The 20,818-nt window shown below is 33.6% G+C and overlaps 1 protein-coding gene across 1 annotated transcript in view; it reads left to right on the top strand.

Moving 5' to 3' along the window:
• CSMD1 (CUB and Sushi multiple domains 1) overlaps positions 1 to 15,716 on the top strand; it is a 471,181-nt gene extending 455,465 nt beyond the window's left edge. The window contains exons 63-68 of the mRNA XM_026033888.1: positions 1,676 to 1,720; positions 4,597 to 4,758; positions 6,081 to 6,193; positions 7,179 to 7,266; positions 10,966 to 11,098; positions 14,990 to 15,716. Of these exons, the coding sequence (XP_025889673.1) occupies positions 1,676 to 1,720; positions 4,597 to 4,758; positions 6,081 to 6,193; positions 7,179 to 7,266; positions 10,966 to 11,098; positions 14,990 to 15,149 (701 nt within the window). The 3' untranslated portion in view covers positions 15,150 to 15,716. The remainder of the gene's footprint in view (positions 1 to 1,675; positions 1,721 to 4,596; positions 4,759 to 6,080; positions 6,194 to 7,178; positions 7,267 to 10,965; positions 11,099 to 14,989) is intronic.
• Positions 15,717 to 20,818: the final 5,102 nt, after the last annotated feature.

Genomic DNA, 20,818 nt, shown 5'->3' with positions numbered 1-20,818 from the left:
TCTTACATTTTAATGTTGTATAATATGCTTGAATTTGCCCAATTACTGTTTACAAATGCATATGACACAGCAGCTTTTACGTTTGGAAAGAAACAATTAAAAAATAACAAAGTGAACATGGTACATGGAGCTGATTGAGAGCAATATGGGGGGTATGTATGAATAAATGTTCAGGTACACATACAAATCTTCATCCATAACACCACAAAAAAAAACCCCTAAATAATATAAAATATATACTATATGAACTAAATACTAGAAAATATATAATATAGAGAATTTTAATTACATTTTCCTTATCTTTCTGAGACAGTTTCAAAGCACATTTCAAGGTCTTCAATGTGTTTAMTATTTAATATATCATTTTTGATTTGGGGCAAGAACAAAAGATAATTTTTGAAGAAGCTTATTTTTAGATTTATTCTCATTCATTTAGATTCTCATTAATGGCACATTGCATGCTTTTTGTCTGAGGTAAAAAGATAAATACCAACAAAAAAAAAATTAAAATAAGTCTTTGTGCTATCCTTACACCCATGCAAATTTMTTGTAATTTTGGTAGAACAGCTCTGAGAATATAGTTATGAAAGCTAAGTGAGCAGTTACATGCGAGTAAGTATGGCTATAAGTTTCCTTACCCAGAAAATTTTAGAATTATTTAGAATTATTTATTTATTATTTAGAATTATTATGTTTGAAAAATAAGGGAAAAACAGTCAGACGTTGTGGGTAAGACTCGACGTAATGTTTAATTTTAATATATGAAAACACTGAAAATCCATTTGAGGCGTGAACAGTTTTTCATTTTTTTCTGAAAATAAGGAGTAAGCTACTCTATTTTAATATTGGCAAGACACACTACCTATGAATAGAGCTTTATCTTCTTATGCTAGTTCCCCAAATGGTGATGTTTCATGCATAATATATATAATTAATGAATTAAGATAAATTATCTTGTATGTGTTTTTGTTGTTTTTTTTTTTTTAAGATAAAATGCAGAAGAACTTTCCTACTGTTTTTGTACAATTAAACGATATTTTTTTTCCATTGACTTATATTCTTTATATAAAATTCTTCTTGTGCTCACAGTTTTTGTGCTTTTTTAGCACTTGACCATTTCTAATCTTAAAGGAAAAAAAAAATGTGAGCATCTGACTATCAGGCATGAGTATATTTAAAGTAATTATCAATACGTGACCAAACTTGAGATGAGATCAATGGACATAACTCTGCTGACGATGTCAGAAGTACGTGTTGTCATAATTCAGCTATCCGGTGTTTGCTGGTTTGCGTCATAAATTTATCCATCTTTATAATGTTTTATTATACTTAATATAGTATTATAGTTAAGTATACTTAATATAGTATTATGTTATTATGCATAACTAGACCTAGTGTTTGTCCTCTGTATAAGGCTCTCTTTTATAGCACTGGGACTGATATAAAAACTTATAGACCTAAGTAAAAATATTATTTTCCTAAATTATTTTCTAATTTTTTTTTTTGCTGTTTAAGTGGTTAGTCTGAACATGTATTCAAAACTTCAGTTATTTCTGTTTTAAATATAGCTTATTAAATAAGGAATAATTGCATCAATCAGGCACTGTTTTAGCATTCTATTAAAAAAAAAAACAAATATGTTCATGAAAATGATAATTTGTCTTTTTACTTGTAGGTAAAGGAGTGAGAGAAGTTAATGAAACAATAACTAAAACTCCAGGTTTGTATACAAGAAAAGTCTTAGAACTAAATAAATTAAAATGATTTACATCCAAGATTGTTATGGATGATAAAACTCTTTTTAATATTTTGCTTATAATATTTCATTACTCATTTTAAACAAATAGAAATGTTCAGGGCATTCATTTGACAGTACCATGTAAAATCTATTCTCTGAAATGCTTTCTCAAGGAGCATCTGTCTATAGTAATTCCTACAGTATCAATTTTGTAAATTGCACCAAAAAAAAATACAAAGCCAAAAGGCTAAACTATATGCAGGCAAGAAGCAGATCTGAAGTAGTTTTATATCAGAAATTTTGCTATAATGGAGAGCCTTATAATCATTGTAAACTATCACACAGAAAAAGTCCGTATTAGCACTTTGGCTGGCCTTCATTCCAAAACAGTTCTCAAGGTGCTCTCAGATGGGGCTTCCTAATTGTATTGACCACTAGTATTAGGCAAATATTATTGCCACAGTTGTATACCCCTTCATGAACATGTTAAAAATTAATCTTTTCCTCTGCTAGTGATAAAGGAACAAATACATTTGAGAACTCCTTTAGGTATATCTTTTTAGATTCAATCACTTTCAAAATATGAAAGGCCTAATTTTTTTTAACTGCCATATTTAACTATAGAGTTTTCACCACCTAAATGAACTTGCAATACAATATCCTAATTTTATGCAGACTTTAGGGAAAATGAGATGAATACTTAACACTAATAGCAGTTCACAGAAAGGCTGTGTAGAATACATGTGATAAAAAGAAGTCTGTTCATAATTAACCTTCTAGATGAGACTGTTAGTAAGATTGTCAGTTAGGTGATGCCATCCCTGAGATCCTTTCAAATGCATCACTTTTACAGACACATAAAAATACAAAATATAATGTGCATTCATCATAATTAATATACAGTCTTCACTTAATGGAGTCTTCACTTCACTGCACAGCTAAGGTATGCAGTAATCTGTTACCACATGGTTTTTAAAGTTTGTGTGCCAAATTAAAATACTGGCCAAGTATTCAAATACATGCACTATGAGGGTCCTGGTATCAATTCACAGCATATGATGTCTTTTAYGGCCAGTTTTAACAGGACTATTTGAAAAGCATCTATTATAAAAATGAAATATTGTGACTATACATTACTATGATGGTAAGCCGAGAAGTGAAACTAAAAATAAATTACAGTAAATAAAAGGAAAAGTTTTAAGGTCAAGTAAAAATTTTAAAAGCCTATCTACATTATCATTACAGGTTTTAAACTTGTGAATTATATTAAGCAAAGAAGTTATTTCAGAGCATTTTCTTTATCCTGTTTTTTTGGCTTTTGGTAAAACACTATTGCTGATATGTATATTTTAAATGGCATAAAGCTAACATTTCTGAACTAGAACTTGTGTAACAGAATAATGTTATGATTTCCCGTATTTGGTTATTTCTGAATCCAAATGATGTTCTTATTTGTTTATTAAGTGGATAGTTCTTGCTACAGTTAATATTTTTATAAGCAATTATAACTATTTTTTTTAAATAAACTGTGAMTTTTATTAGTGTATAAATTGCAAATAATGGATGTTCACAATATACATTAAGTTTAAGAATTACAGTGCTGCCTTTGATTCCTGTGGTTCTCATTGTTTTGGATAGTCTTTCATATAGTAGTTAGGAAGCTATTTTAAGTAATGGCCATGGATTTCCCCTTTCTAACATTGTGCAGAGAGTGAGCAAGCAGTGCAGCACTTGTGTAATAATCCCCAATTCACTTTCTTCTCCTTCATTTGTCCATTGTGTCTGCTAAAAACAGACATCTTAAGGACTGTGAGGATTTGGATCAGAGCCTTTCAGTAATTCATCAACACCCTCCCTGGGACTTCAGCACTTAACCTTTTCCAAAATCATGACTGGAAAAACTGTCTTCTACTGATCTGGCCGTATGCAGTAGATGTAAATTCTGTAAATACTAAGCCAGTGATGGTAGTCCACGTACAGTTAYGAGTTATAATTGGTGGTCAAAGCATTAGATTAGCTATAAGGTAAAAGTTAAAAGTCTTTCTAACTAATATACACATAGTACAGAAACTGTAGAATAATAAGAGGCACTTTTATTCTGTAGATGACTTAGTCAAATATTTAAAATACAACATTTAAATATCTATATTATATATTTAAATTTAATTTTTTTTTCTGATTAGGGGAAAAATTCCAGCAACGTCCAAGAAATGACTCAAATACCACAAGTAACACATGCCTTATTTTATAGTTTTTTTTTGCTTCATACTCTTTAAAGGGAAATGGCCATTTCAGAAAAAGAGACACTTATTTTAAAGCAAAAATGTACCTTACTCAAACATCTCCACCATTCACAGGTGCAATAGTATTGCTTAAAAAAAATAGATGCAGAGTACAAGAAAAGATTGATAGCATCTTATGCTAAATTCCATTTGGAATCAGATGACAGTGATTGTATATCACACACAGTGCTGCTTTAACATATTTATTAAACAAAGGGGACTACCAAACACTTTAAGAAGTCCCCAACTTCAGAATATTATTCTTCTTTTTTCATCTTATTCTAAGGCTTTAATAATAGAACTCAATATTTTTTRTTTGGAACAATTGCTGAAATGTGCATGCGATATGACGTTGTGATTTATGTCATAATGGACAAGTGCAATATAGGAAATTGTGTGGAAAGTTTGTTAAATACATTTCCCTCACTGTTGCATTTTTTTCTCCTGCTAAATGTAGTTAAAAACAGTAGATTGAATGTGCAATAAAAAATGGAAGAGCATGATAGCAAAGATTGTTACTCTGTTGTAATTTATTATTTTATTTACTGCTCTATTTTTTGCTCACTTTTCATTTAGTTCCTTCAGATGTGTTTTTTATAAATTCACTGTGGAAGGGGTTTTATGAATATTTAGGAAAAAGACAGCCAGCTACTCTAACTGTTGATTGGTTCAATACTACAAACAGCAAAGTGAATGCCACTTTCATTGAAGCATCCAACATACAAATCAAACTATCAGGTAGGTCAAGTAATTGATGCTAAAAACAGCTCTCATTTTCCTTTATTTGCCTGKTCACTTTTGTTGCATTTTCTGCAGAATGCAAAATGAAACCAAAACTTTATGTGTTCTTTAAAAATCTCTTCAGCACATTTTTTTTGCAAAAGTGTTGCAAATATTGAATGTAGTGGACTCGGACAATATATGTGGTTACTGATTTTTTTTTTCTTTATATTTCAAATAAATATTGAGGTAGGTTTTTTTCTTTGTTTRCTTTTTAAACAAAAGTTGTTGGCTAGTATTCATATGTTGAACTCATAGGTAGTTTTCAAYTGGTAGATAGAGTGTGTACAGCAATTTAAGAATTGTAATGTTGAAAGCTTCATTATTCAATAGTGATTAACATGGGCTTTTCTGTAAAACTGAATGTGATGTTCTGATCTAATGTTCTGATCTCACTTACATTTGAAATGAAGATTAGTGTCTTGCAAAACCTTTTAAAAGTATGGAAGAGTAAGTCAAGAATATAGAGAGATTTCACTAGCCATCGGCCAAATATCAAACTTTCTTCAGTACCTGTTGCCGAATGGGGGCGGCAAGCCTCGTTCACTAGCTGGACTGACCTGGGGTTGTCCTCACCCCAGGGCCCTAGAGCACAGACACTGATATGAGGATGCAGCAAATGGCGTTTATTGCGTTGTTCAGTCTGCCTATATACTCCAGTAAAATGCGGAGACTCACCTACTGCCCAATCAAGAGACTAATTTCTATTTCCGGCCTTGTATAGCATGGGGTAATCAGTAAACTGCATAAATTAATTGTGCTCCTAACCTCCCGTGACATCGCGAGATTTTCCGAGCGCCATGTCCTAAGCTCTATGCCCTATGCTATACTACATCATCTACTTGCGCTAAAGTCTCTACCTTATTAAGCCCTAAAAAGCATAACAAACTCCCACAAGTACCATTTGATATTTACYGTAGCAATACACTATTCTGACTAAAATTTATATTTATGCAGTTCAAACCGACAGTCTTACTGTGGCAGGCAAGGAATTCTGTCTTTATTCAGTTACTGACATAGTGCATGAAAAGACTCATATTTTGCCTACTTTCATGTAAAATTAAACTCCATAGAAATGTGGGCAAAAAAGGAGTAAAATAAAATTGTTTGAAATGAAATACTGCTTTATCCAAGTTATAACATTCTTTTAGTGCAGAGTATTTTTCCACAATATATTCTAATAATAATTCAAAATAAATATGCTTGGGCTCTGAAAGACTATTAGAAAACTTGGTTCAAAAAACTGTTTAAAAGGTATATTACTCCCCTTTTATTAACAGGTGTTTACAAGAAAGAAGAAGCCCATTTACTCTTGAAAGTTTTTCAGATTAAAGGACCTAGTGACATTTTTGTAAGCAAGTTTGAAAATGAGAAGTGGTCGCTAGATGGTTATGTAAGTAATCACACTTCTATTGATAAAGCCTCCTCGTTTAAAGCTTAAAGAAAACTACAATTGCAACTATAGCTCTGTACAACCAACATTTTATATTATAGATGTGGAAAGCAGCAATCTTGATATCACTGTAGAGATCACATTTTTTTTTTATTTTTTCAATATACATACATGTTCCTCTATCTGCCAAATCTGCCATTTAATTTATTTAACTAGGAAATTATGTGGTTTGTTTTTTTTATTTCCATGCTTTTGACTTGCTTTGCTAGTCAGTCCCCACATGAGTGGGGATTTTAATTTTAGAAGTATTGTCTTTTTTTGGTCAAAAGTTCACTGAAATAAAACTCTAATTTTAAAGAATACTCAAATCTTTATAGAGAGAGGATAAGGTATACTGCATTTGATAGAGTAGTTTTCCAGTGTTGAGAAATAATGGAGATTTGAGATTTTCAGTAAATCTCATCCATTTACCTTTTTAATATAAAAGGAAGTGTAAAGACATACCTTAATTAAATATTGATTTAATTTAGAATTTGCATCTATGTGTTTTTTTATTTGCTCAATATTTATCAAGTGTTGATTCTAAGTTTTCATTTAATCTTAAAGAAATAGGAAGTTTTTTTCATTCCTTGCAGTATTTCTTTTTGCCTTGTGATGCTTAAAATATGGAAAATATTTTAAAGGACTGACAATACAGTGGATCTCTAAATGAATATGCTAATTCAGTTATGCATATCATCTGACACATTTTAAGAATCAGCAAAATACGTAAGATAATTTTAACTTTTTCCAGGTGTTACTTTGAAACCTTATTAAAATGATTCTGTAGAACCAAAAGAGCTATTTATATTTTAAAATATAAATCTGAAAAAAAATAGATTTGGACTTCTTGTACTTATTTTAAGTCAGATTACAAAATAAGAGGCTGCATTTTGATATTTATCTGTTCCAGAATTTTTTTCTGTGTTTGCTTCCACATATTTAGGTATCATCAGGGCTTGAAAGAGGTGTTTTTACTTATCAAGGTGATATACATGGAAAAGACTTCGGAAAATTTATGCTCCAAAGACAAGGTAAAATACATTTATGAAAATGCAATATGCATCTTTTTTGACTCCTGTAATGGTGAAATCAACGAATGACTCCTTCAGTTTTCTAGCTGGAATATGCATGAGTATTTCATGCCATTGCTAGTACAATATACTCAGTAAAATATGCATATTTGAAAAATTCACAACCTAACTGAGCTCTGCCCTGCTACTATCTCATATTTTATAGCATACAGCCTAATAAGRTGAATACAGGATGCTCAAAGAGAATTTTATTACAAGTGTTTGCTTTGCTGTGACTGTTGTTTTGAAAGTAATAGGCATGTCTCATAAAGCCAAGCCATTTTCTGTTCAACTGTAAAAATTGCAATCAGAATCATAAAGACAGAACCAACACTGATTTTAATAGCAAAATTTTTAGAGTATTTGCTTCTTTCTGTTGGGGAGTTTTTTAGGAATGTGTAGACATTAAGATAGCATTCTCCTCAGCTCTCAAAAATATGTAATGAATGATTGAGAGTAATGGACTCTAGCATTGTTCTAGCATCTGGTGAAAAACTAATTATTTTACTCGTAACACCACTTCAACAAATACCAACTGCTGATGATATCGTGTGTCTATTGCAATGTGAGGTCTGAGCACAATATATATATTAACAAAGCACTGGGATAACAGGGAGAAGCAGCTCAGACTATGTATCAGAGTGTATCTGCATTTTATAAATATCCTTTGCAAAAGGAAAGTAATGCAGAGAGTACCTGCATTGGTACCAAATATCCTTTAAAATTTACTAAATTTCCTGTCTACTTTGTTTCTCTATTAACTATGAGAACAGTTACTTTGTGAATTTGCTCATGTTGACCTCATTTGTGCTAAGTGCTCTATAGGTTTAATCACAAGAGATCTTACTCTTTGGACTCTCAGCATAAGAACTCCCAATTACTGGCACCCAATACTATTTTAATCTTCAAAGTAAATTCTTATGTGGGACATAAGAATGTGTACTTTTATATACTTTATATATGTACTTTTATGTGTACTTTTATATAATCCTTATCACCATAATATCTGAGCTACCTTTTCTCCTTGACATTAACAACCCCACTGTAGAAGTAAACATCAAAATTTATTCTGTTAAATCAGTGGGGATTCATTTGTACGTTTGAGTTTTTTTTTCTTAAGTAAGTTTCTTCAGCTAGCTAGTCAAAATTTAGATTCACCAGTTTTAGCAAGAAGACAAGTATCATGTTGTGGAAAATGCAACACAAGCAGAATGAGAGTTAATTTCATCTCTCTTCTTTTGGTGGAAAACATCTGTATCATCTGGAGAGYTCCAGAGTGAGCTCAGTTTGTACATTCCCAAAGCTAATAACAGAAGCTGAAGTGTCTTTGTTAAGCCTAGATTTTTAGATTGAGGGCTTCTTGTCTTCTTTTTTGACATTTCAGCAGCAAACTTGCTACATACACAGATGTATACTCACTTTTAGAGGATACACAGAGAAAGCAGAGGTCTTAACATGCTCCTTAAATTCAAGGATAGTCTGTTTTTTTTTTTTTGTTTGTTTGTTTGTTTAAATCTATTCCTTAGTGAATATTCAGCTGAGGTAATGATCAGCCTTAGAGAAGACTCCAAAAGGCAAAGAGATCTCTGTTATTGGTCTGCCAAAAGACCTGTATCTGAATCTACTTGACATGTCCAAGTTGCAGGACAAAATGATATAACCAGTTCTAACAAATAAACAGTCCCTGTGGTCCTTTAAAAAAAAAAAAATTGTTTATCTTCAATATTTTTTTTTTCTAAAGGTTGAAAGTCTGCCCCTGGCTGTTGTGTTGCTGGAATTGCTTAAAACTTATACCTCATATCTAGGTTTTATTCTGAAATGTTGGCCTTGTTCATCCCAACTTCTATTATTTATGTGTACTAATGTAATTCTCTAAAATTATAACTTTATGAAAAAGATAAAGTTACTTTACAAAATAATTTGTTTCCTATATAAATTACCTGTGAGAAAACACAGTGGTCTACTTCTATTTCCTTTTTTAATTCAAACAATTTTTTAGCTTTTTTAGATTGAGCTAAGAATTAACAGGAAATAAGAAATGTGACTTTTGTGTATAAGTGTATAAAAAGTGTATCTTGGTGTATAAGTGATGAATACATCACATACAGATTCATGGATGTGAAATACATTTTTATAGTGGAATTGGTCTGCTCTTAAAATAATTGAACTTCACAAAAGGCCAAATGTGTATTTAAAATTTTGCATTTTCAAAATTTTCACATTTCAGTGTAAGGGTGTAAACCTTCCACTCCACATCACTTTATGCAACTTCTACTATCCACAAAAAAAGCTCTGCAATCAAACAGGATATACGCAACCTCAGAATTAGACTTCAAATACTTTGTAAAATGAATTGCACAAGAAAAAAGTAGAATATTAGCTATTGAAAATAGAATAAAGACTTATCTGGTTCCTTTTTGCCACTTAACTTGAACTACAAGAAATCATAGCAATATTGTTTCTTTTTTAGTTCTGTGCCTTATTTAGATAGTTTATTAGACTACTCAAAGCAGCACAATGGCTGTCTCTGTTACATAATCAGTCTGTGCCAGAGTCTTAAAAAGACTGATTGATACTGCTGCCACTATTGAAGGAAACAGGATGTTTGGGACTGTGTGTACTGGTAGTAATCACCATTCTATCRTGTTATATCCTACTGACACCATCACAAATAGCCCAAAATAGCTGGTGCAAATCTCTGTCTCAGCCCCATACTTACTCCATTTTTATCTTCTTGGATAGGAAATGTAMCTTAAGCTTACTTACTCTTCTTAGAAGCTGTGTGTTGGAACGGGCAACACAGAGTTGGCGCTCAAAAATAAAACATGCTCGATCACTCTCTGTTTCTGCAATAAAATTATTTTTATTCCTTCACTGTTTGAATTGCCAAATGGATGCCTATTTAATCAGTTTAACCAGTCTCTAAGCAGATGGTAAAGTGGTTTCCACAGGTTGCCTTATGGTGCTGGTTACCTGCCTATCTACAGCTGAGACCGGACTAGATCATATCACAGGTGGCAGCTTTTGCATTCTGTGCATCTGAGTTTTATTACAGTGCAGTGCAGCTGCCAGAGGCAAGCTATAAAGCATGTTCATGCCTCACCCTTAAAAAGGGATTATAAAGCAGTCTCGACACAGATACAGAGTCTTGGGAGTGCTATTGAGCCTGGCAGAACCAATGTGTCTCATCACTGTTGCCTCAATTCTCCCTTTCTTTTTCATGTTTGATACACTGTGTCATTGCCTATTGTTTCTGTGCTGAATATTTAGGCACAATGTGTTCTTGAACACTTTCTTTGCAGTATTATTCATCTTTTGTAGATGAATGTAGATGAATGCTTTATATAAGGCATATGGCTTACTTAAATTAGTGACRACTGAGGGATGTAGTTCGTAATCATGGTATTTGGGTGGCACAAGGATTATTTGACTTTCTGTTTTAAAATCATTTTGATATTTATTACTGATGCACTATTAAATAGTTTTACCAAGGTTTATACTGTCAAACTGCATGTTGATGTTTTAAATTAGAATGATTTTTTCAAGACAGTGTTTTTTTTCTGTCTTTCTGTCTTTCTGTGTTTTCYGTCTTTCTTGTTGGGAGAACTGTAAGGTAGAAAACCTGGAAATTTTACTTCTGTCCTTTTTTTTCTCTTTCAGGTCCTTTAAGTGCAGACACAGACCTTTCAAATCACTACTATGGCACAAACAGCAGTTCTGTTGCAGCTGCCATCTTGGTACCATTCTTTGCTCTAATATTATCAGGGTTTGCATTTTACCTCTACAAACACAGGTATTGTAAATGTTCTTTGTTCAATAACTTAGTAAGATTTCTGTTTTTATTTGATAGGTGGAAGTGGGGAACACAATGCTGAAGCCTTCTAGAATAGCTTTACTTGAAAAAGACAAATATTTTCAAGTACTCCTACCAAGAAGTTCAGTATAGAAGAGTTTTTAGTGGTGAGCATTTAGAAAAATGAGTCGCTGTGATAAAGAGCAAAGATCCTTATGCAAAGATCCTTGGTCCTAGATCCAAGACTTATCCAAKCCTTTTTAGTTTGTTAGGCTGAACCAGATAGATAGAAATCTTAGGTCACATATTATATTCTTTCATTTTAGTGCTCTACTAAATTGGATATATATTGCTTCTTTCAAAGTACATATTAGTATTAATTATACAAGCTGAAAAATCCATAAATCCAGAAAGGAAACAGCCCTTAATGACATGGTTTAAACTACATGCTGAGTAAGCTAGTGAATGCTCCTTCTAGAATTGGCATCACTTCAGCCTATATGAAACTTACATATWTGAGTAGATAATGCCAGAATAAATCCAGTCATTTTGTCTGAAATGTGATTTAAAAGCTGACAGAGCTGACATCTGTACTTTTTGAAAATTTGTTCATTATGAGTAATTGCTGGTTTGGGATAGCTTTTTTTTTATTATTTTTATTTTCTTTTTCTTAAGCCACAGTACTCCATATGTTATTTGCAGTTTGCAAAGTGACATTTGAAAGAAAGAGTGATATCACTAACACACTACTAAATCTTTGTTCTGTTGTCATGATACCAAAAGGAATTTGTAATTATAAGAAATAGACATACAAACACGCACACCATCACATTGAAGTCCTTCAGTAGCTTATGATGTGTAAGAGAATTTGTGGAGTCTCTTTCTCTGGAGATCTTCCAAACCTGCCTGGAACCTGTCACATGCGCTCTAGATGTTCCTGCTGGAGCAGGGGGTTGGACTAGATGCTCTCTAGAGGTCCCTTCCAAGCTCAACCATTCTGTGATTCTGTGATATAGTTTCTTAACTTGGCTGTCTGCTTACATGCATTAGATGTTTTGGGGAAGAGGAAATTGCAGTGGGGCTTAAACTTGTGAACTMCACATAAAGTGGTACATGTCTTGAAATATGATGTAATCTTTGATTGAAAAGACTGTTCAAGAAGAGCTCTGTGCTTGTTATTGGAAGACTTTCTGATGCCTACAGATCTTTGTTCTAAAATAGCTCCTGCAGTGGGGGAGACTTTGGCAACAGTGTGGAATGGCAAGGGATTCAGGTTAACCCAAGAGATGGAACATAAAGAGAACATCTCTTTTAGATATTCTTACCCTTAGAAAGGGAAGTCATGTTCCAAGCCAATTCAACAAAAATGTACTGTGATCGAAGAGATTCTTTTTGCAGTTTGTTCTATGAATTTTGGTATATGATCACATTTTGTTCTATGAAGTTTGTTATATGATCTACAGGTGGTAAAGATTTTCTTTTCTATTTGTAGAAAAAAATATATATTATATATATAATATATAGTGCATATATATATATAAGAAAGCTTAAATTTCATCTTCAAAAAAAGTTCTAGTCATTCTGTTCAAAGTGGCAGCATCATTGCAGTTCTGCATACCTTAATCTAGTCTAAATGGATTAGATACTTGAATAAGGAGATAATGCACATTAGCTAAAACTTTCAGTGACTATTTTTCTTTCCTCTGTATTTGCTAATTATTTTCATAGAATCATAGAATGCCRAAGGTTGGAAGGGATCTCAGAGGTCATCGAGTCCAACCCCCCTGCTCACGCAGGGTCACCTAGARCACGTGGCACAGGGCTGCATCCAAGYGGGTTTTAAAGATCTCCAAAGAAGGAGACTCCACAACCTCTCTGGGCAGCCTGTTCCAGTGCTTTGTCACCCTCACAGTGAAGAAATGCTTCCTTAAGTTCCTGTGGAACTTCCGATGCTTCAGTTTGAAGCCATTTCCTCTAGTCCTATCCCTGTCCACCACTGCCTCCCTTGAGGTATTTATACACGCTGATCAGGTCCCCCCTCAGCCTCCTCTTCTCCAGGCTGAACAGAYCCAGCTCTCTCAGCCTTTGCTCATAGGGCAGATGTTCCAGGCCTCTGATCATCCTGGTAGCCCTGCGCTGGACTCTCTCCAGCAGCTCCACATCCCTCTTGTACTGGGGAGCCCAGAACTGGACGCAGTACTCCAGATGTGGCCTCACCAGGGCTGAGTAGAGGGGGATGATCACTTCCCTCGACCTGCTGGAGACGCTTTTCTTAATGCGCCCCAGGATCCCGTTGGCCTTCTTGGCCACCAGGGCACACTGCTGTCTCATGGTCAACTTGTCGTCCACCATGACACCCAGGTCCCTGTCTGCGGGGCTGCTCTCCAGCAGGTCCACTCCTAATCTGTACTGGTGTCCAGGGTTATTCCTCCCCAAGTGCAGGACCCTGCATTTGCCCCTGTTGAACCTCATGAGGTTTCTCACTGCCCAATCAACCAATTCTTCCAATCATTCCAAGTCAATTCTTCCAATCAACCATAGTTTTAAGAGGGTTAACCAGTGTCATATTTGAGATATCTTCAAGAAGTTAAGAAACTGGTTACTGATGTAGGGAATCATTTGAAAATGAAGTATTAACTACATGCCGTGAAACTAAGCAATAGTCAGTATTGTCAGAGATCTTAAAATCTCCAAAAGGGGAGATTGGTCGGCAATTAAAGTAGCTGCATGTCAACTTTATTATCTCTGACAAAGTATGGGGAACATGTGGCTTTTGAAGACAGTTTATTGGAGATACATTTAGGATCATAATAGCCACATGAAGTTTTCAGGAAAATATGATAGTAATTATGCCACTTGAGTACCTTTATATCAGAAAATTTGAAGGTATTCTCAGAGGACAATTTTATAGATGTTTCTGCTATGCCTATGACAGACTAATATCATCTAATTACAACCAGGTATATYAGAGCTCTTATACATAGTTTCAGTCAGTCCCTTTGTCTGGCAGACTGCAGCAGGAATGAAGACAGCATCTCAGTTTTTATGAAAAAAATAAGCCTTTTTTCTTGCTCTGGAAAAATATATGAAATTACATACAGAGCCCTTTTAATATATTTCTATACATAGATAGCAAGTGCTGAGAATGTAAGGTTAATTTAGTATAATATAGTATAATAGTAAAATAGTATAATATCTTTAGTGATCTACTTACTTTCCTAGACATACTATAAAAATTAGTGTGGACAAGCTCTCAAATGTCCAGGAATCTGCAGGAAAGTAAATTAGAACGTGCTTGGTGACGGTCAAATTAAACTGGATAAAAAAGCTGTTGTAGTTTTGACATTAAAATCAACTCTTCAGAAAGACCATAATACAAATTCAAAAATCTGTAAGATGACAATTTAGTATAATTGGAATCAAATTCCATTTTATATAAGAATTCTTTTATGACCAGAGTACAGTAATTTAAAAATGACAGTTTCACAAGAAAATATTATAAAATGTTGCTATTGACATAAAAATGTTAGTTGTTCCCAAATTAACTTCTGTTTGCACTTTTGTAGTACTTTGTTTTATTTTTGACTACCATTTTTAGTAGCAACAGGCCATAAAGACAATTTTTATTACAGAAAAACACATACCAATACTTTGCCAGAATTATCTGTATGCTGTGTAATATTAGTTTGTCCAATATGAATTTGTTTTCTTCTTTTCATACTCTGAAAATCGTATTTCCTTCAGCTGTTATGTCCCTGTGACATCCTTTTTTTACAGTTGGATTTAGTCACACAATTTGTGTAAATAGGATGAGAACACTATAATAACCTGCAATATTTGTAGAATTTGTATTTTTAATATTTATTAATGATATTTTTCTATCCTTTTCAGAACAAGACCAAAAGTACAGTACAATGGTTATGCTGGACATGAAAACAGTAATGGACAGGCTTCATTTGAAAATCCCATGTATGACACAAACTTAAAACCCACAGAGGCAAAGGCTGTGAGGTTTGATACGACTCTGAACACAGTTTGTACAGTGGTATAGCCTTCAGTGCCCAATATGACTGATTCATAGCCATACCTCTGATGGACAAGCAGTAATTCCTTTGGTGCCATATACCAGTTTCCCTTCTTCTCTTGGCTTTGCTGCTGTAATCTTTAACATCTTCTGTCAGCCTACATGCAGCTAAATTTTCTGGTAAAAAGTGTCAGTCTTCTGGGGATCAGACAGAGAATTTTTTTTTCATCCTAAAGTTGGATTAAAATGCCTGGCTGCATCTGCTTCAAAGCAAGGCACACTTTAAGGAAGACTGCCGAGTCATGCCAATTTGTCATATTTAATGCCTCAGACTTTCATATTTGTATGTGGCTGGATGCCTTTCAATGCATTCTTCTGGGCACTTGGATAAATCCTTTGAGTACTGTGACAAATGACAACACCACAGATTATCCCCAAGAACAGGAATATTCTGAAGAAATAAAGCTCTCTTGAAGGAGAAGACAACCTTCCTCGAGGTTGCATACACGCGCAAATGCTTTACACTGTATGTTTAATTTTAACAAGATTTCAATGGTATCTCAAACATAGGGCAGTTTGCCGATTTCCCAATCAGCTGTTATATTGCAAAATATTAATGCACAATTTTTTGCACTAGAGTGTTATGGATGACTAAGATATTGGTAAAAATATACAGGGTTTATACACACTGTCCATTGTATATAGACATTCACTCTTTGCCAAGCAAAGCATTCCACAATAAATTTACTTGGAATATTAAATTATGAACCCCATGCTTAGCACAAGTGAAATCTTGTGCTATAAAGGACAATATATCTTTTGTCAATTTTTGACTAAATTTCTCTGTAAACATGATTACAAGTCACTGGATATTTTCAGCCAGAACAAGAGCCCATTTCTTGGAATTTTTCATTGCCAATATTGTTTTCTTCTGGAATCGGTCATCTTTCACTATTGTCAGTATCATACTATTTAACAGCAGGGGGGTTAGCAGCTGTTGCTGCTTGCCATGTACAAATGTGAATAGTAATTTATTTTAGATAGCTCATAAAGCCTGTGAGCCTGTGCTCATAATACAGTCTTCCCTTTTGCATTTTATTTTTCATTTTTCCTGTAATATGACATCATTTTCTGATGTTACATGGAACTAAAACACATTTCAGTAGCATATGTAAACCCAGTGCGAATYGTCTATAACAAGCTGTCATTAAGTTTCTACTTGAAACAGGGAAATATTCAATTATATTCTCTTTCTGTTTCTTTTCAGATTTTTAAACACACTGCTTACTGCTTTTGTACTTACACAGTTTGACAGAAAAAGTTTGACATTTGTAAATATGTGTGGTTGAGCAAGTCATTAACATTTGTTTTAGAACTAGAGAGGTTTTATTGAATGAAAACAAAAAGATGTCATTGGGAAGATTAATTAAATAACTGTTTAAGATTAGGAAATTACAAAAAGAAAAACAAAATTTGGTCTTAATCGTATATGTTGCACTTGGAAACTGAGGACATTGCTTTGCTTTTGTTCTAGAAATGCAAAGGTCTTTGGTTTTGTTTTGTTTTTAAGTTAGTTCTAACAGCCTTAATGTCTACTTACTATCAAAAATTGAAGAAAAATGTTTCTGAACYCATTATGTTTGTAGGTCTGGCTGTTACATACAAAACCAAAAGAAAATGTAAGTCCAACCAAAAAGAAAGTGTAAGCCCATTAACAGATTCTTTCAACTAGTACTCCTGAACAGAAAGAAAATTTCAAGATAACTCTTGGTCAGTTTAGCAACTCTACACCATTTAAAGAAAAAATATCAGCAATATAGTACAATAATGCAGGGCCTCCAGCTGTTACGTTCTTCATATGAGCAAGCAACTCTGAAGAAAATTTAATAAATAATCCTTTCCAGTAAGTTCCTTGTTCATTTTGTTGGTAGTTTTGGGCTTCCTTTTTTTTCTGTTTTTTTTTTGAGGCTTTTGTGTGTAGTTTCATTTATCTGTCACATCTCAGAGATCTTGACATTTCCTGAAAAATAACAAAGTCATCAGATCAAAGTCATTGTCCTGATCCTCCCCAGTGCACAAGAAACTGCCCTGTAAATGAAGAGCTTCTTTAGGAGCAGTGGGCCAGGGAGGAAACCTGTATGATTAAAGTTTTGACAGGCGTTCAAAAATGTCGTTACTGCTTTGGAAGTCTTTCTGAAGTGGCAATGGCAATGTCAAAAAAAAAAAAAAAAAAAAGGAACATTGAAAGTAAGTGCAAAAATGATAGCTAAATAGTTATTGTTGATGTTATCTTATCCTGTCCTTACAATGTTTTCTCCTCACCTCTCTCTCTGTGGTCACTGAGGAATGCAGTAGAGGAAGGATACTATAAATTAAAAACATTAAATTATTTGATCTTTTATGTTATAAACATAACATGTCCAGACCCTGTGAACCCTTTCTCCATTGGTTCCTTCCATGGGGTTTTACATGAGATTGTCTATCCCAAGTGGGCATCCTTTGAATCAAGGACACTCAGAATTGGAATATACTGACAAATTATCCTAAGACATTTGTTTGGAGTATTTCTTAAACAGCAACTCCAAACTGGAGTCTAAGGAAAGGAAAGTTTTATCAGTTCTATACATATCTCTCAAATGCCTCCCCTTTTCTGTTATGTTTGGCTCTTTTGTTGAGGTTGGATCTCATTTACTTGCAGTTATTTTCAAGAGGGCTGTGTACGCATGCAGTCATATATGGTGCTTCATCAGAATAAGACTCTTAAAACATACAGTGGCCAGGTAATGGCAGCCAGGAAATCTGCTTTCTGAGGTATATGCAGAAGACTTTTCCCCCAGTGTGGACCAGATCATTTTGATGGGCTAAGAATACATGCTATAGATTTTTTTTTWAAAACCGGTTATGTGCTTCAAAGCTGTTAAAAACTGCTGCTTGTATCACACATCTTGCCTTTCTCCAGGCTAGCTGCAATAATTTTTTTTCTTGTGTAAAATATTTTGTAAACAAAAAAAGCTGTTATTAAAAACAAACAAACAAAAAGAAAAAAAAATAAAAAGTGGGAGGGTGAGGGCGGGGGTGGGTGGGGAAGGACGCCGGCATTATGATCAAATCAATCTAATTTTCATTCCCGGTATTTCATTCTGCCATTTCACCACATGCTGCTGTGACATGAAGTAGGTGCAAAAGAACTTTTTGTACAGAGATATATTTTTTATGAAGAATTTGTAAAATTATTAAATATGCTGTACTTTTTTGATTAATGTAGGTAAATTGTTAAAAATAAATGTTTTTACAATACAAAAAAATGTAATTTTCCCAAAAATGTAAAATTTACCATCTTTAGCTGATTTTCAGTTCTGATCCTATCACACATGTATTAATATTAAAGTGGCCTGTTAAAAATAAACAGTATTCTCTTTTGCAAAAAAAAAAAAAATATATATAAAAGATTGTAATATAGCCTGTGCAATGCCACCTACCTTGAAAGCAAATTCAGAGTTCTAATTAAATATTTAATTTTAGATTTCCAGCTACTGTGTGACCTGTTCTTATCAACTCTTTTGTTCTATTTACTATTATTCTTTTGAATCCCAGATATCCATTTTCCATTACTTGGATTGTATAGCATAATCTTAATCTCATCATTTTTGTCTTAAAAATGTYGTCTGTTATTTGGTAAAAATATTCAGGTCTGGTGACATAGGATTTGTTTACAGCTTTATTTGCAACTATCATTCGAATGTGCAATTCTGTTTTATAAAAGATTACCCTGCTTATTTTCGCACAAGCCTGTATCCTACCTGTGAAAATGATGGACCAATTGGAGCCAAAGGTATTTCCAGTTCTAAAATMTGTGAGTTGGTTTTGCAGTCAGGTAGACATACATAATTTTACTGAAATGAACATGCTGATATACATAAAGATTTGCATATATATTAGTATTTTCRTCAAGACCAGAAACCTAAGCAAAATTATTGTTATTCATTTAAATCTGTATCACTGTAAAAGATTTATATATTTGATTTATCTGTTGACAGCTTTAGAAATAATCATGTTTCAAGGATATTCTGTTTATTCTGTTTGGGAGTCAGTGGTAACATACAACTGGTTCAAGTTTTAGAAAAACTTGGAGTGTATGCATGTCCTTCATAGTCTGTCCTTCTGAAAATATATCTCACAGCTAGTTGTTAAAGCTCTCAATGTTCAAAATGAGTCAAAGTGACTTTTCTTCTGACACTAAAATAAGCTATAATCACTAAAACCATTGATGGAGATGCTGAGACGTTATGACAGGGAGTCATGATTTCTACGTCTTATTCCAAACCATAGTCTAGTATGTAATAAGTGAACAATATTCCTTTTTAGTATTGCTGAGCTGCAATATCAGCCTTTGAAAATTGTTTCTCCCCTTGTGATCTATTGAAAACAATATATAGCATGGTGGTTTTAATTTTGAGTTCTAGACAAAGCATTTCTAGGAAATGGATTTTTCTTGAGGACATGAAGTTACATAGGACGCAGTTCTCAGGATCTGCAAACAGCAAAACTGCTTGCCTTTCAGCTGGTATCTGTTAGCTGTATAGCAGTATTAAGGTCATAAACACTCTCGCAAGGATCAAGGCATCTACTATCAGGATGATTTGCTCAAAATGGAAATTACACTTTCCAAAGCCGATTTTAATTTCAAACTCCAGTAAACTACATTAAATACTGGGCTACCTGCTTTAGCATGATTACTGACTCAAAGCTACAGGAACTTGAATGCATCTGATTCAGTGCTTAAAAGAACAAGTACAGAAAGGAGAAAAAWATTACTGCAGATCACTGCCTTAAAACAAGGAAAATAACTTACTTTTAAACATGTGTCCATAATGCACAAAAGGGAAAAAAATGTAGTTTTAATATGCAGTTTTTATATTTTGGAAGGCTTAACTTTAAATGAAGTCAATTGTAAAGCAGTGTTAGAGGTTCAAAAACTTGTCAATGGTGAACACAACCTGTATTTAAAAAATGGTACAGGATTGTAGTTCATGTTGGAATAACAAAATTATACGATGTCTGACCTATGCCTATTGACCAGTTATCAAAACTTGACTATATATGATATAAGCAAGTTGAGGATAACCCCTAAACAGTTATACACATATTTGTATATATAAGCATATAAATATTTTTAAATGCGTAAATATATAATAATGTTAAATATGCTTGGAGCTTAATCCATAGGGGAATATGGCTCACTTTTGCAGTGCCTACCTCTTAGGTGTATCCTGCTGCATGTTGGAAGCTTCAGGATCAAGCTATGTGTCCACAGTCTATAAAGAAAAGGTAGGTAGAAAATAATTTGCATTTAAGAGTAACAATGGCCAGCAAGCTGTTTGGAGAGCCAGCTGTGCTAATCTGATAGAAATACTATGGTAAGAAGAATGTTTTTGTTCTGAAGACTATAAATTCCTCGAGGACTTACCATGCAAATCATTCTGTATTTTGACACATTACTCAAACCAGCACCTTCTTGTGGGAAAGTTCTTGGAACACAACAGATAGTTACTACTACTTTTCCATTTTAAACCATTAGCATAGTGATTAGTATGCTCAAAACAGAGATGGAAAAACAAAGTTTAGATAACTTTTTTGGGTGAAGGAGTAGCATCAGGATATTTATCAGCAAGAATGCTAAGCATTTAATGCAGCTG

Source organism: Nothoprocta perdicaria, unplaced genomic scaffold (genome assembly GCF_003342845.1).
Source record: "Nothoprocta perdicaria isolate Ctin4 unplaced genomic scaffold, notPer1 scaffold_136, whole genome shotgun sequence".
In the NCBI taxonomy this organism is placed as follows: Eukaryota; Metazoa; Chordata; class Aves; order Tinamiformes; family Tinamidae; genus Nothoprocta; species Nothoprocta perdicaria.
This window is presented reverse-complemented; position numbering and strand designations above follow the sequence as displayed.